The sequence below is a fragment of the Eretmochelys imbricata genome, chromosome 3 (assembly GCF_965152235.1).
Source record: "Eretmochelys imbricata isolate rEreImb1 chromosome 3, rEreImb1.hap1, whole genome shotgun sequence".
In the NCBI taxonomy this organism is placed as follows: Eukaryota; Metazoa; Chordata; order Testudines; family Cheloniidae; genus Eretmochelys; species Eretmochelys imbricata.
In genome coordinates, this window is record NC_135574.1 from 203,886,897 (window position 1) to 203,900,329 (window position 13,433).

At 43.3% G+C, this 13,433-nt stretch overlaps 1 protein-coding gene across 1 annotated transcript in view; it reads left to right on the forward strand.

Moving 5' to 3' along the window:
- Nucleotides 1–531: 531 nt before the first annotated feature.
- The window catches only part of FERMT1 (FERM domain containing kindlin 1), a 33,558-nt gene continuing 20,656 nt past the window's right edge, over nucleotides 532–13,433 (forward strand). The window contains exons 1-6 of the mRNA XM_077814100.1: nucleotides 532–682; nucleotides 4,120–4,353; nucleotides 8,695–8,841; nucleotides 9,536–9,749; nucleotides 11,577–11,679; nucleotides 13,180–13,287. Coding sequence (XP_077670226.1) covers nucleotides 532–682; nucleotides 4,120–4,353; nucleotides 8,695–8,841; nucleotides 9,536–9,749; nucleotides 11,577–11,679; nucleotides 13,180–13,287 — 957 coding nt within the window. The remainder of the gene's footprint in view (nucleotides 683–4,119; nucleotides 4,354–8,694; nucleotides 8,842–9,535; nucleotides 9,750–11,576; nucleotides 11,680–13,179; nucleotides 13,288–13,433) is intronic.

The following is a 13,433-nucleotide window of genomic DNA, read 5'->3' on the forward strand; positions in this document are numbered from 1 at the left end:
ACCCCTCTGGAGCTATCTGGGTAAGGCTGTACAGTTGCTGATGGCCCTATTTCAGGTTTTCAGATGTGGTGCATCTCCTACCATAAAAAGGAAGCTATAATCCACACAGTCATAAACAGGGTGCATAAAATCAAATGGAATTCATGAGTTTACATAGACGGAGTGACGAAACTTCACAGCCTCCACCATAGCGTCTGTAAAGTCGTGATCAGCGGGTCTGCTTCAGGGAGTGGGAAGCTTGCTTGAACAGAGCTGCGTCTGCTGTTTCACTGGTTCAGGTTCCCCCTGTTCTGAAGAAATATTTCCTGACTTCGTGGCTAAAATCATTCAAATCCAGCGGGAGCAGATTCTGGAGGAAACATGCCACACCTCTGCTTAAATTTCTGCTATTTCTCTCTGAGCTGTTGCCCGCATCAGGGCCTTAATTGTCTATGTCTTGATTATTATTTTTGTTGAAATGCACTGTGTTTTGAACATCTGTTGATTTATGATTTCTTCTACTCTGTAGAACTCACAATAGAGATTGCTGAGATGACTTCCTCAAACGAATATGGATACAATTCTTGGGAGCTCATTGTCACAGTCGATCACCAGTATGAAGAAGAGCAAAAGGAATTTACACTTCGGGTCTCGGGAGACCTACATATTGGTGGAGTGATGCTCAAATTAGTAGAACAAATCAGTGAGTAGAGAAAGAGAGTTAATTGGCATGCTGTTATTGAAATTACATGTGTGGATTTCCCCCTCCTCCCCTTCCTTGGCTCAATAGACCAGGTAAAGGAAAGGTTCGAGAGGAAACAAAGATGCAGCAAGGTGAAGTAACTTGCCCTCAGTCCCACAGCAGTTCAGTGACAGAGACAAGAATAGAACCCAGATTTCCTGAGTCTCAATCCAGTGTACCAGCCACTAACATAAGCTGCATCCCAAAATAATTATTCCGGGTCCTGATCTTGCAGTCGGATCCACACAGGCCAAGAAGGAGCTTCCAGATACAACTATACCTGAAAAAAATATTGACTATAAATGTCATTGTCTCTAGATTTCTCATAATACAGATATTTCCTCCACCACACTCTCCGCAAGCATATTCGCTCTCTCCAAATCTCGCAATCTTTGGTTACCTTCTTGCTGACTGCTGAGCAGGGCCTGTCTCTATTAGCCAGGTGTGCATGCAGTGGGCTTTGCATTCCTCAGAGTAGAGCACTGGGCGCAGAAGAGATGTGATCTGGGCACCGCTGTTCATATCTTTGACTTTTGACTTCTCGTCTTGCTTTTGTGACTACCCTATACACCAGCAGTGCTGCCGTCATCTTTGGTCAGCTTGCTCAGTCCATAGCGTGGCCTGTCATGACTAACTTTCTGTACCTCTTTTGTGACTGTGAATTGTAATTCAGGACAGGTTTACACTACAAAATTTACAGCACGCAGCTGCACCACTCTAGCGCTTCTGGGGAAGACGCCCAAGCTGACGGGAGAGAGCTCTCCCTCGGTTAATAACTCCACCTCCGCGAGAGGCAGTGGCTATGTTGATAGGAGAAGCTCTCCCGTTGACAAAGCGCTGTCTACACCGGTGCTTAGGTTAGTATAACTACGTTGTGCAGGGGTGTGGATTATCCACACCCCAGAGTGACATAGTTACATCGAAGTAATTTTGTAGCATAGACCAGGGCTTAGTGTCATCCAAACTGAGAGGCCAGTTCTCAAGGATGCTAAAGAATTCACACACACACACACACGCCCTGGCATTTCACCATCAAACATGCTTCTGAGTGGCTTGTTTCTTTTCCAAGATGGTGGTTGTTGTAGAAAAGAGTTCACTGGATTCATTTGTAAGAGCTTAAAGAGTGCCTAAATCCTATTCAGCCTGGAGCTGTTGAAGCTGATGGGGAAACCGGGGTAATTTCACAACTCAAAGGAAAATTAAAAAGGTCACAAAGTCCATTCCCTTAATCCCTTGCACTCCACCCCTTTAACCGAACAGCCGCATGGACTTTTACCTGTGATGTTTAACAAAAAGAAATCTACAGTACCAAGTGAACTAAATGGTCAACAACACACCCCAGATCCTACATGAACTGTGTCTGTTCTCTTTCGACATTACAACTTTCTGGAAACAAATGAATTTGCTTTGTTCGATATATTTTTAATTTTTTGTTTTAAAATGAGAGCTGTTTCTTACTTTAAGGCCAGAAGGATCCAGTCGGACTGCCTGTATAACACAGGCCATTAAATTTCATCCAGTTACTCCTGTATTCAACCCACTACATTAGATCTGGTTAAAGCATATCTTCTAGAAAGGCATCCTGTCTTTGTTTGAAGACATCAAGAGATGGAGAATCCACCATTTCTCAGGTTTTCATCAAAAAAGCAAAAACTTTGTTTTCAGGTTTGGCAACTGAAAACCAATTCATTTTTTTTTTTTTAAATGTTTGGTTTTTGAGAACCAAAACCTGAAAAATTTCAGCCAGTTGGGCAAAAATTTTCAGTAAACCTAAAAATTTTCCCCGGAACTAAAAAATGTCAGGTTGCCAGAAACCGACACATTTCTGTGTTCGGGGTGCTGGGCGAGGCAGTTTTTTAGGTTTTTTTTTTCAACGAAAACTGGGGGGGGGAATTAAAACTTGACACTTCCCACAGAAAATTCAATTTGGATGAAATAGACATTTTCCATCCAAAGCACTTCAGAGCTGGTCAAAAATTTTCCATCAGTTAATAATTTTACCAAGGAAACTATTCTTCCAGCAGTAGATAAGCACTGTCACAAAGCTGTGCTTTGTCACAAGACCTTGTCTCTTTCGAGCAGCTCCTGCATTTAAAAGATAATCCATCCAACTAAATTTCTGGTTAATTTTCATTAGGTGATGGGTGAAATGATGCTCAGGTTGTTCATTATTTAGAAGCTCTTTGTAAGAAGTGTGTTCTGCAATAATGTAGAGAATTCTGGATTAAAGGAAAATCTGTCAAATCATACAGCTACATATTTGCTCCAGTTATATCTTTTTTTTTTTTATCATTATAGTCATTCGTGAAGGTCCAAACCAAGATCAGGGCTCCACTGTGCAAGGTGCTGTACAAACACATAGTGAGAGATGGTCCCTGCCTTGAAGAGATTCTAATCCAAATAGCTAAAATGGGCAAAGGGTGGGAGAAAGCTCAGAAGATGTGGATTCACCTCCTAGCTCTGCTGTAGCCGTCTTGGGCAAGTCACTGCATTTTTCAGTGCCTGAGTCCCCCGTCTTTCCCCTTGTTCCCCTTCACAGGCACCACTGCGATCCACAAACCTCCCGCTCGGCTGCCACCTAACCCTGTAGTGCCTAACCTCACTTGGCATCTCAGGTTTTCCCTTCTGGGCAGGTGCACTGCAGCCCCTCTCTGAGTGCCCATCTCCTTCCTGAGCGTGCACACTACTGCCTCGAGATGGGCATCTGAATGCCCGCTTCCTGCTTACGCCCTGGAGCAGTTCACAAACTGGGAAAGAGGTGTTCTGCTCCCAAGTCGCGTGCAGGGGCCCAATCCAGTAGGTGGCCTCTGAGCATGCCTCCCAGCTCGGGCCCCTCCGGTGAGTTCACACAAAACAGCTGGGGTGGGACTTCCCTCACAATCTTTAGTGGATTGGGTGCTCACCCCAGGATGTGGGAGACCCCCAGTTCAAGACCCTCCTCCACCTGAGCGGGAGAAAGGATTGGAACAGGGATCTGCCACCTCTCAGGTTTACAAGCCTGTAGAATCATCCTCACTCTTTCTCTGGCCCAATTAATATTCAATTATTAAATTAAAGTGGAACAGCAGCAGCAGGCGAGATTGAGGGAGTCATACACTAGAATAGCCCAATAGTTAGGACACTCACCTGGGAGATGGTAGATCCCTGTTTAATTCCGTTTTCCTCCTCAGGGAACTTGAACCAGGGCCTCTGTCTTACTGGGTGTTTGTACAGTGTGTAGCACACTGGGGCCTTGATCTCAGGGTTTCTAGTTGTTACCGCAGTACAGATATTAATAACATTCTCATTGTTCATCTGATCTGTAGCTCTGTGTTTCAAAACAAGACTTCTGAGTGGATCTGCTTTATAGTTTGTTACCGATTGCGTACTTTGCATGCCCTTGTTTGATCTTGCCCTAGATTTATCACGGGACTGGTCAGACTACGCTCTTTGGTGGGAGCAGAAGAAGTGCTGGCTTCTGAAGACCCACTGGACGCTGGATAAGTGTGGGGTGCAGGCGGATGCCAAGCTGCTCTTTACCACGCAGCACAAGATGCTGCGCCTCTGCTTGCCGAACATGAAAACCGTGCGGCTGAAGGTCAGCTTCTCTTCGGTGGTGTTCAAGGCTGTCAGTGACATCTGCAAAACCCTCAGTAAGTGATGCTTCATCTGATTGCAGGTGTATTTCAGGGCTTCCTGTTGGCTTGGTGTCTGCTCCCCCTACTCATGCAAAACTCCTTCCAAGTTCAAAGAGACCCCTCGTATTCGAGGCTGGGAAGAAATTTCCCCCCATTCAGATTGGCAGTGACCTTGGTGGCTTTTTGCCTTCCTCTGTAGCATGGGGTGAGGGTCACAGGCTAAGATCATGTGGGCATATCACTTCCCTGCCACTAACAGGGCCCCAGGCATTGGTGCACTCTGTCCCTCCACGCTGCTACAGCAGAGAACAATCGTTTAGTCTCCCAAGGGCTGTAATCATAGAATATCAGGATTGGAAGGGACCTCAGGAGATCCTCTAGTCCAACCCCCTGCTCAAAGCAGGACCAATCCCCAATTTTTGCCCCAGATCCCTAAATGGCCCTGTCAAGGATTGAACTCGCAACCCTGGGTTTAGCAGGCCAATGCTCAAACCACTGAGGTCTCATTCTGATTGTTGGGCTTGGTGTGGGGGTGGCTGGTGGTGTTGGTGGCCTGTGCTATACAGCAGGTTTGGTGGGCCCTTCTGGCCCTAAACTCTATGACCTCAGTCCCAGACCTTTCCAAAGAGAGCACAGACTTTTACATTCAGTATCCAGTGCAGGTTGGCTAAGAGGGTGGGTCTCCGCCCTTACAGATCCCTGATCGAGGGATAGCTCAGTGGTTTGAGCATTGGCCTGCTAAACCCAGGGTTGTGAGTTCAATCCTTGAGGGGGCCATTTAGGGAACTGGGGCAAAAACTGGGGATTGGTCCTGCTTTGAACAGGGGGTTGGACTAGATGACCTCCTGAGGTCCCTTCCAACCCTGATATTCTATGATTCTATGATCAGGAGCTTCTCCTGTGACCAGTGTTCCCTCTAATTTTTGACAGGCCGTGTGCGCAAAAAATTTCTTCTGTGCAAATTTTTGTGCGCGCAGTGTTTCGCCGTGTGCGTGGGGTTTAGGATCTGTGTGCGTACACATCTTAGAGGTAATAGTGCCTGTGACCCATGTGGTTGCTGATTAGCGAGAGTTCTGAGGGTGGCTTTAGGTGGCTGAAGCCACCAACCCATTTCACGCTGTGCACGGAACAGCTTGAGCCCCGTTCTGCTCTTGCACCGGCCTCACAACAGTGTAGCCCACAGGGTGGGTGGAGTTACTCCCAGATTACAGTAGCATAAATGAGGTGAGAATTGATCAGGCCCATTGTTTTTTATTTCTTAAGAAGTGAATTTTAGTGCTTGAGAAACTTGTAGCACTGATCAGATCAGGACATCCATCCTGCTTCCCAGCACAGCCCTGTCAACATACTACAGTGCTGAGCCACAGTAAGCCTGGTATGCCAATGACAGATTTATCCCAAGCTGCGATTTGCAGTGGCTTTGAAATATGCCAAATCTACAGTAACTTTTTAGCTAATAGGATTAAACTGAGACCACATCAATCTCTAAGCTCTTCTCATTTGAGAGCATACCTAATCCCCATTTTAACCTAGATCTTCAAAGATCAACACACCTAGCTCCATAAAAAATTTGTCAACCCAAGCCATGTTAACCACAGTGCAATTTTTAGTTCAGTCTTCTAGCATTGGAGTATAAAAGGAGTGGAATGTCTTTATTACACTTAGCAGCTATGATGCAGTGACACCATAATTGCTTAACCAGCATTTGATTGGATTTGAATATTCCTACCCACAAAAATTGCTTATGCGGTTCATGTTTTAATTCAACCTGGAATGTTTTTGCATGAATGAATCAGATGTAAAGTTTCTTTGTTTATGAACAATACTCTTATATTCTAGAAAGCAAAGTACGAGGAATGCATCTAACAGCATATGTGCTTAGCACAATATTGCATTCATATCAGTAGCATATAGTCAAGATTGGGCATGCATGTGAAAATGAAATGCTATAAACTGGGAAATGAAATGTGTGTATTTCAGCTATGGTGGGCCTAATTCTGTTCTCACTTAGATTGGCGCAAGCCCCTCCACTGAAGTCAACGTGGTCAAAGGCAGTTGCATGGGTGTTAGTCAGAGGAGAATCTGTACTATGGTCTTCTCAAATGCAATCGACTTTATTACAGGGCTGTTAAGCAATTTAAAAAATTAATCGCGATTAATCGCACAGTTTTTTAAATTACGATTAATCGAATGATTAATCATGCTGTTAAACAATAATAGAAAACCATTTATTTCAATATTTTTGGGTGTCTTCTACATTTTCAAATATTTTTCAATTACAATAGAATACAAAGTGTTCACTTTATATTTTTATCAAAAATATTTGCATTATAAAAACAAAAGAAATAGTATTTTTCAATTCACCTCATACAAGTACTGTAGTGCAATCTCTTTATCATGACAGTCTCACTTCTTGTTTACAATGTCATCTGAAAGTGAGACAGGGCATTCATATGGCATTGTTGTAAACGGCGTCGCAAGATATTTATGTCCCTTCATGCTTCAACCACCATTCCAGAGGACATGCTTCCATGCTGATGATGGGTTCTGCTTGATAACCATCCAAAGCAGTACAGACCGACACATGTTCATTTTCATCATCTGAGTCAGATGCCACCAACAGAAGGTTGATTTTCTTTTTGGTGGTTCAGGTTGGGTAGTTTCCGCATTGGAGTGTTGCACTTTTAAGACTTCTGAAAGCATGCTCCACATCTCATCCCTCTCAGATTTTGGAAGGCACTTCAGTTTCTTAAACCTTGGGTTGAGTGCTGTAGCTGTCTTTAGAAATCTCCCATTGGTACCTTTTTTGCGTTTTGCCAAGTCAGCAGTGAAAATGTTCTTAAATTGAACAACATGTGCTGGGTCGTCAAGTGAGACTGCTATAATATGAAATATATGACAGAAATCGGGTAAAACAGCAGGAAACATACAATTCTTCCCCAAGGAGTTCAGTCATAAATTTATTTAATGCATAATTTTTTAACGAGCGTCGTCAGCATGGAAGAATGTCCTCTGGAATGGTGGCCAAAGCATGAAATGCTAAATATTCGTATGCCTCATCTGGCATGTAAATACCTTGCAATGCCAGCTACAAAAGTTCCATGTGAATGCCTGTTCTCACTTTCAGGTGACATTGTAAATAAGAGGCGGACAGCATTATCTCTCATAAATATAAACAAACTTATTTCTCTTAGGGATTGGCCAAACAAGAAGTAGGACTGAGTGGACTTGTAGGCTCTAAAGTTTTGCATTGCTTTGTTTTTGAGTGCAGTTATGTAACAAAAATCTACATTTTTAAGTTGTACTTTCATGATAAAGAGATTGCACTACAGTATTTGTATGAGGTGAATTGAAAGATACTATTTCCCTTATCGTTTTTACAGTGCAAATATTGGTGATCAAAAACAATAATATAAAGTGAGCACTGTACACTGTATTCTGTGTTGTAATTGAAATCAATATATTTGAAAATGTAGAAAAACATCCAAAAATATTTAATACATTTCAATTTGTATTATATTGTTTAACAGTGCGATTAAAACTGCGATTAATCGCGATTAATTTTTTTGAGTTAATCCACGTGAGTTAACTGCGATTAATCAACAGCCATACTTTATTACAAAAAGAGGGCTAAATCCTGGGAAAACCCACACCATACATTTCAAGGCCAGAAGGGACCACTGGGATCATCGCGTTTGACTTCCTGTGTAACACAGGCCATAGAACGCCCCCAAAATAACTCCTAGAGCAGATCTTTTAGAAGAACATCCAGTCTTGATATAAAAACTGTCAGTGATGGAGAATCCACTACAGCCCTTGGTAAATTTTTCCAATGGTTAATTACACACTCCGTTTAAAAATTTACACCTTATTTCCAGTCTGAATTTGTCTAGCTACAACTTCCAGCCATTGGATCACCTTATACCTTTTTCAACTAGATTGAAGAGCCCACTATTAAATATTTGTTTCACATGTAGGTACTTATAGACAGTAATTAAGTCATCCCTTAACTGTCTCTTTGTTAGACCCAAAAACCTCAATATTTGGGTGGGTGAAATTCTGTGGCCTGCATTGTGCAGGAGGTCAGACTAGATTATCATAATGATCCCTTCTGACCTTAATATCTATGAATCTATTTAGTTTATCACCGTAAGACCATCACTTCCAAAGTTCTCAGCATCACCACTGTGTCTTTGGTCTTCACTTGGCTTTGCGGCTGAATTGTGGGTGCTTCTGTGGAGATGTGTTGTAGGATACAGCCCTGAATACGGAGGAGTCCCAAGTGATGTTGCCACGTTTTGTTGGCCATTATCTTGTAAGATTCCATAGCCTTAACTTCAGCACTAATCGTTGTAGATATTAGACGATCAGAAGAACTCTCTCTGTTGAAACAATCGGAAGATACTTTGAAAAAGAAAAAGAAAAAAGACAAGAATAACAAAGAACCAGTCATAGAAGACATTTTAAACCTGTACAACTCTCCAGTGATTTCAGGATCACCAGGTAACAAAAACTCAGATGGACTTTATTCCGCTGTTTGGTTTTGTTTTTTTTTTTAAGAGAAATATTTTAAGCCCAAGGAGGGGGAAACAGTTCTTCATGGTTGTGCAATTAAAACAGGAGGAGGTGCAGAGGTTTGCAGGGAAGCAGAAGTTAAAGGGATGCTGTTGACATGAAATCTGGCCAGATTTTAAAAAATTATTTGAAAGTAGTTTCAGGTCCTATCCTAGCCTTTGAGTCTCCATTGTGGCTTTACAATCACATTTTCCTATTTTTTTTTTAATGGTTTTTCTGTCCCGGTGCTCATGAAAGACCCACAGAGACAAAAAGGGTAACTGACTAAGGCCCCAGCCCTGCAGACAGTATATACTGCTGCTTCCTTGGCAGCACGAGACCAGCCTTGGAATGATCAGTCCGTTCTGACAGCCTGCAAGGGAAAGAATGGAACTGCTGACTTTTTAACATTTTATATCTCCGCCAAATCTGAGTGGAATTTCATGGGGCAACGAAAAGGTGCTTCTCCACCCAGCGGGCATTTCCCCAGCAAATATCTAAGGCCTGCTTCGAACAATGGAGGTGTGAGAGCTTCTCAAAGAAAAGGTTTAGAATCCTGTAGAACATAAAGCGTTAAGCAACTTAAAGAGAGCGGCCACTACCAACTCCCTTATAATAATACATTATTGTTTTTAACTTGCAGCAAGTCCTGGTTTGTATAGTAAAACTATGACTCCCATTTATGATCCTGTCAATGGAACACCAGTCTCTTCTACTATTACTTGGTTCAGTGACAGTCCTCTGACCGCACCGAACTGCAACATCCTTGCCTTCAGCCATCCCAACTGTTCTCCAGAAACACTGGCTGAAATGTACCAGCCTCGGACCTTAGCTGACAAAGCCAAACTTAATGCAGGGTAAGGATGCTTCTCTTTGGCATGTAAGCTCGCTTAGCCGAATTGGCACCAATCAAGGCCTTTTAAGAAATGAAACACAGAATTTGAAAACATAACTCTTGCATTTAGCTGCGTGGTTTCTTAAAAAGGGTCCTTTGATCTAGTTCTTGTCTCATAAATGCTTCGTTGACTCTTTTTTTGCCTTTATGCCACATTTTTTTTTTGGGGGGGGGGGATTTTGTTTTAAGTGATCAGCAACATAAATAAAAATTTAGTCCAGACTCTTTTTATGTTATCGGACCACTGCAAAGCCACTGAAATGAGTAAGATCGCATTGGTGTAACTGAAAGGAGAATTTGGCCCTCTGTTAATCGTGGCTCCTCCTTAAATAAAGCGCTGAGGGCATGTGTGATGGCCACCTTCTTCATTGACACAGCAGGGATTGAACTGGGGACTTCCAAAGCTAAAAGCATGAGCTGCTACAGCTTGAGCTAAAGAGCCAAACTCAAGAGCTTGGACTTTTAACAGAAAAACACTTTTGATGGAAATTTTTCAATCAGCCCTACTGTAGACTTCTGTTTTCAGTTCTGGAGGACCCAGTTTCAATCCCTAGTGTGTTGACCAAGATGGCAGTTGCCATATAAGTGGAAGCTATAACAGACCCACATCCTCTGTAGATCATGTGTCGATCATGCTCCTCTGTGTGCATGCCTAGACTTCAGCCATTACTGAAGACCTGGCAGAGGAATCCCTGAGCCTGCTAGTGTTTTCCACAAAGGAAAACTGCATTTTTTTAGCTTTCTGTCACTTAAGGCTCCACCCCTCCCCTTGATCATTGCAAATCAGTAATTCCTCCCAGGAATGCACCTTGACTAAACAGTGCACTACTGCATGCTCCCTCTGCTGGCTCTTCAGCACCAACAAAGACCACTCCTAGGTCTTTACTGATATATGATGATCTTGGTGCGTGCTTTGGCATGAGATGTCCAGCAAGGGCTCTTGTTAGATGGCGGCTATCAGGATTTGTAATCCCACAAGCTGACCTAGTGCACACCGACAGTGGTCCTGTCTTTTAGCCTTTACTTTGTCATTTAGACATCTTGGGAGCTGGTCAGCAAAGCACTTAAAAGTCAATGGGGCTACTCATGTGCTTAAAGTTAACAAGCTATTGCACGGTGCTGTCTGTATCGTATGGCATAAAGACACTAGATTTTCTTAGCATTCATTTCAAGAACAGTAATGGCTCACTTTTTATGTATTTCAATGTTGGAACGTGTGTTCAGATTTTCAAACTTTTCAGGATTCAATAGGGGATTAGACATTTATATGGATGACCAGAGTAGCTGGAGTTATAATAGCAGGCGCTAAAATAATAGGTGAGAGGTTTGGAAGGGACAGAAATCTTCATACTTCAAGGCCTAAACAACATCTTGCTAATGGGGGTCAGGAGGAAACTTCTCTTGGGGGCAGGTTACCCCATAACTGCCTACTGCAGGGTTTTTTACACTACCTTCTGAAGCAACTGGTCCTAGCTACTGTTGGAAAAGAGCATAGTGGATTGGGTGGATGTGGGGTCTGACCCCTTTGAGCAGGGGGTTGGACTAGATGACCTCCTGAGGTCCCTTCCAACCCTGATATTCTAGGATTCTGTGACCCAGCCTGGTAGTTCTTGTGTACCTTTGTTTCAGTACTTTAGACACCCATGCAAAAATGCAGCATGCTTGAGTTATGTGAATTTGCCTGTGCTTGTAGGAGCCAAAACTATTCGTTCATTAGAGTTACTCTGTAGCTTTGTATCTGACATTGTTTTCCTGGCACAATTGACTTCGTCTTTCGTTTTTTCTCCAGCTGGCTGGATTCATCACGATCGCTTATGGAACAAGGCGTCCAGGAGGACGATCAGCTTCTCTTACGCTTTAAGTACTACGCTTTCTTTGATCTGAATCCAAAAGTAAGAGTCTCTTAACTCTTGGTTTCTGTTGTTTCTCTTTGTTTGGCCAGCTTTCGTGTTTAGGAGCTGCAGCACAAGTCTCTTGCGTTTTAGCTAGGAATCGCAATAAAGAGTTGCTTGGAAGTCTCCTCATATTCAGTGAATTCTGCTCCTTGCGGATCTTTCAGCTAAGAGTTTGCCCTCTTCGCTGAGTATTTGATACCCAAGTGGCTGTTCACGCATCCTGGTCCCCTCCGGTATCAAAAGGCCTGATACTGCTCCTGCTCCATTGAAATCAGTGGAACGGCTCCCATTGGCTTCACTGGCAGTTGGGTTGGGTCCAAAGAGGCCAGAAAAATGGGAGAGAGGTCAGAGCTGTGTCCCCAGGATTGTCCACTTCCAGGTACATTCCTGTTATCTGTTGGGGTTGTTGCTGGGGGTCCTGTTTCTGCCTCTCTTCCTGACTGCATGGCAGAGGGGCTCTGCATCCCAGTGGGCTGTTCATCTCTGTGCCCCCTTTCCAGATCTCTAGAGCTGAGACCTGCCCCCCAGCCTCCCTCCACGGAGTCACTAAAGATTCCAACCCATAAGCAGCAACCCATCAAGGACACTGAACTCCGCCAGGATGCATGGAGTGCTCTGTGAGCAGGGAGTGTAGCCCTAACCGGGCTCCAGGCCCTTGAGATGACAGGGCCAAGATATAGCCCTAAGATTTTCTTAACTATAAGGGCCTAGTCCAAAGACCACCAGAAGAAGTGGTCAGGCTTTCGAAAGTGCTTGTTTATTTCCTGCATTTCTCTCAACATGGGCAACAAGAATAATCAGGGTAACATTTGCAAAAGCACTTAGCCTAATTCTCATTTTCAAAAGTCACTTTGGGGCAGACTTTTAAAGATATGTAGGTGCCGAATGCCCACTGAAATTCCACTGGGAACCTCAGTCTCCTTGCCTTTTAATGGGACTTGGACTCTCAAGTGCCTAAGTCGCTTTTGAAACTGGGACTTAAGCTCCTAAAGTTCCTTGAGTACTTTAAGTTTAGCTCTTAGTTCTTTGCATTTGCACTGATAGTGACTTGAAGTGAGCTGTAGCTCATGAAAGCTTATGCTCAAATAAATTGGTTAGTCTCTAAGGTGCCACAAGTCCTCCTTTTCTTTTTACAAAGATTACAGTAAGTTGAGTGCTGTTTTTGTTTTGGTGTTAAAAACATCAATTAATTATGGCCAGATCCTTAGCTGGTGTAAGTCAGGAAAATTCCATTGTAAATTGTAGCTGTACCGGCTTATACCAGCTGAAAATCTTGCCTTGTGGGGGTGTGAATTAATTGTTTCCTTTCAGGCATTTTAGATAAATAACAATGTCCTTTCTAGTCTGATTAAAACATTCTGGGTGAAATCCTGGCCCCACTGAAGTCAATGTGAAGTTTGCCATTGACGTCAATGGGGCTAGAATGTCATCCACTGTCTCCTCTAGTCAAGGAGTTCCTACATGAACTAATGCAGCATTTTATCTCTCTGCCTCCAGTATGATGCGGTGCGAATAAACCAGCTATATGAACAAGCCCGGTGGGCCATCCTATTAGAAGAAATTGACTGCACAGAGGAAGAAATGTTGATCTTTGCTGCATTACAGGCATGTACTTGATCCTAGTTGAAAAACCGGTTTTCTCAAGAGGGGTAGACACAAGCTAGGGCAGGAACGTAATGGAAAGAGCACAAGCTAATTCCTCAATTTGAGCAGTTGTTTGCAGTTGTGCTTAGAGTTCGTCCAGAGATTGA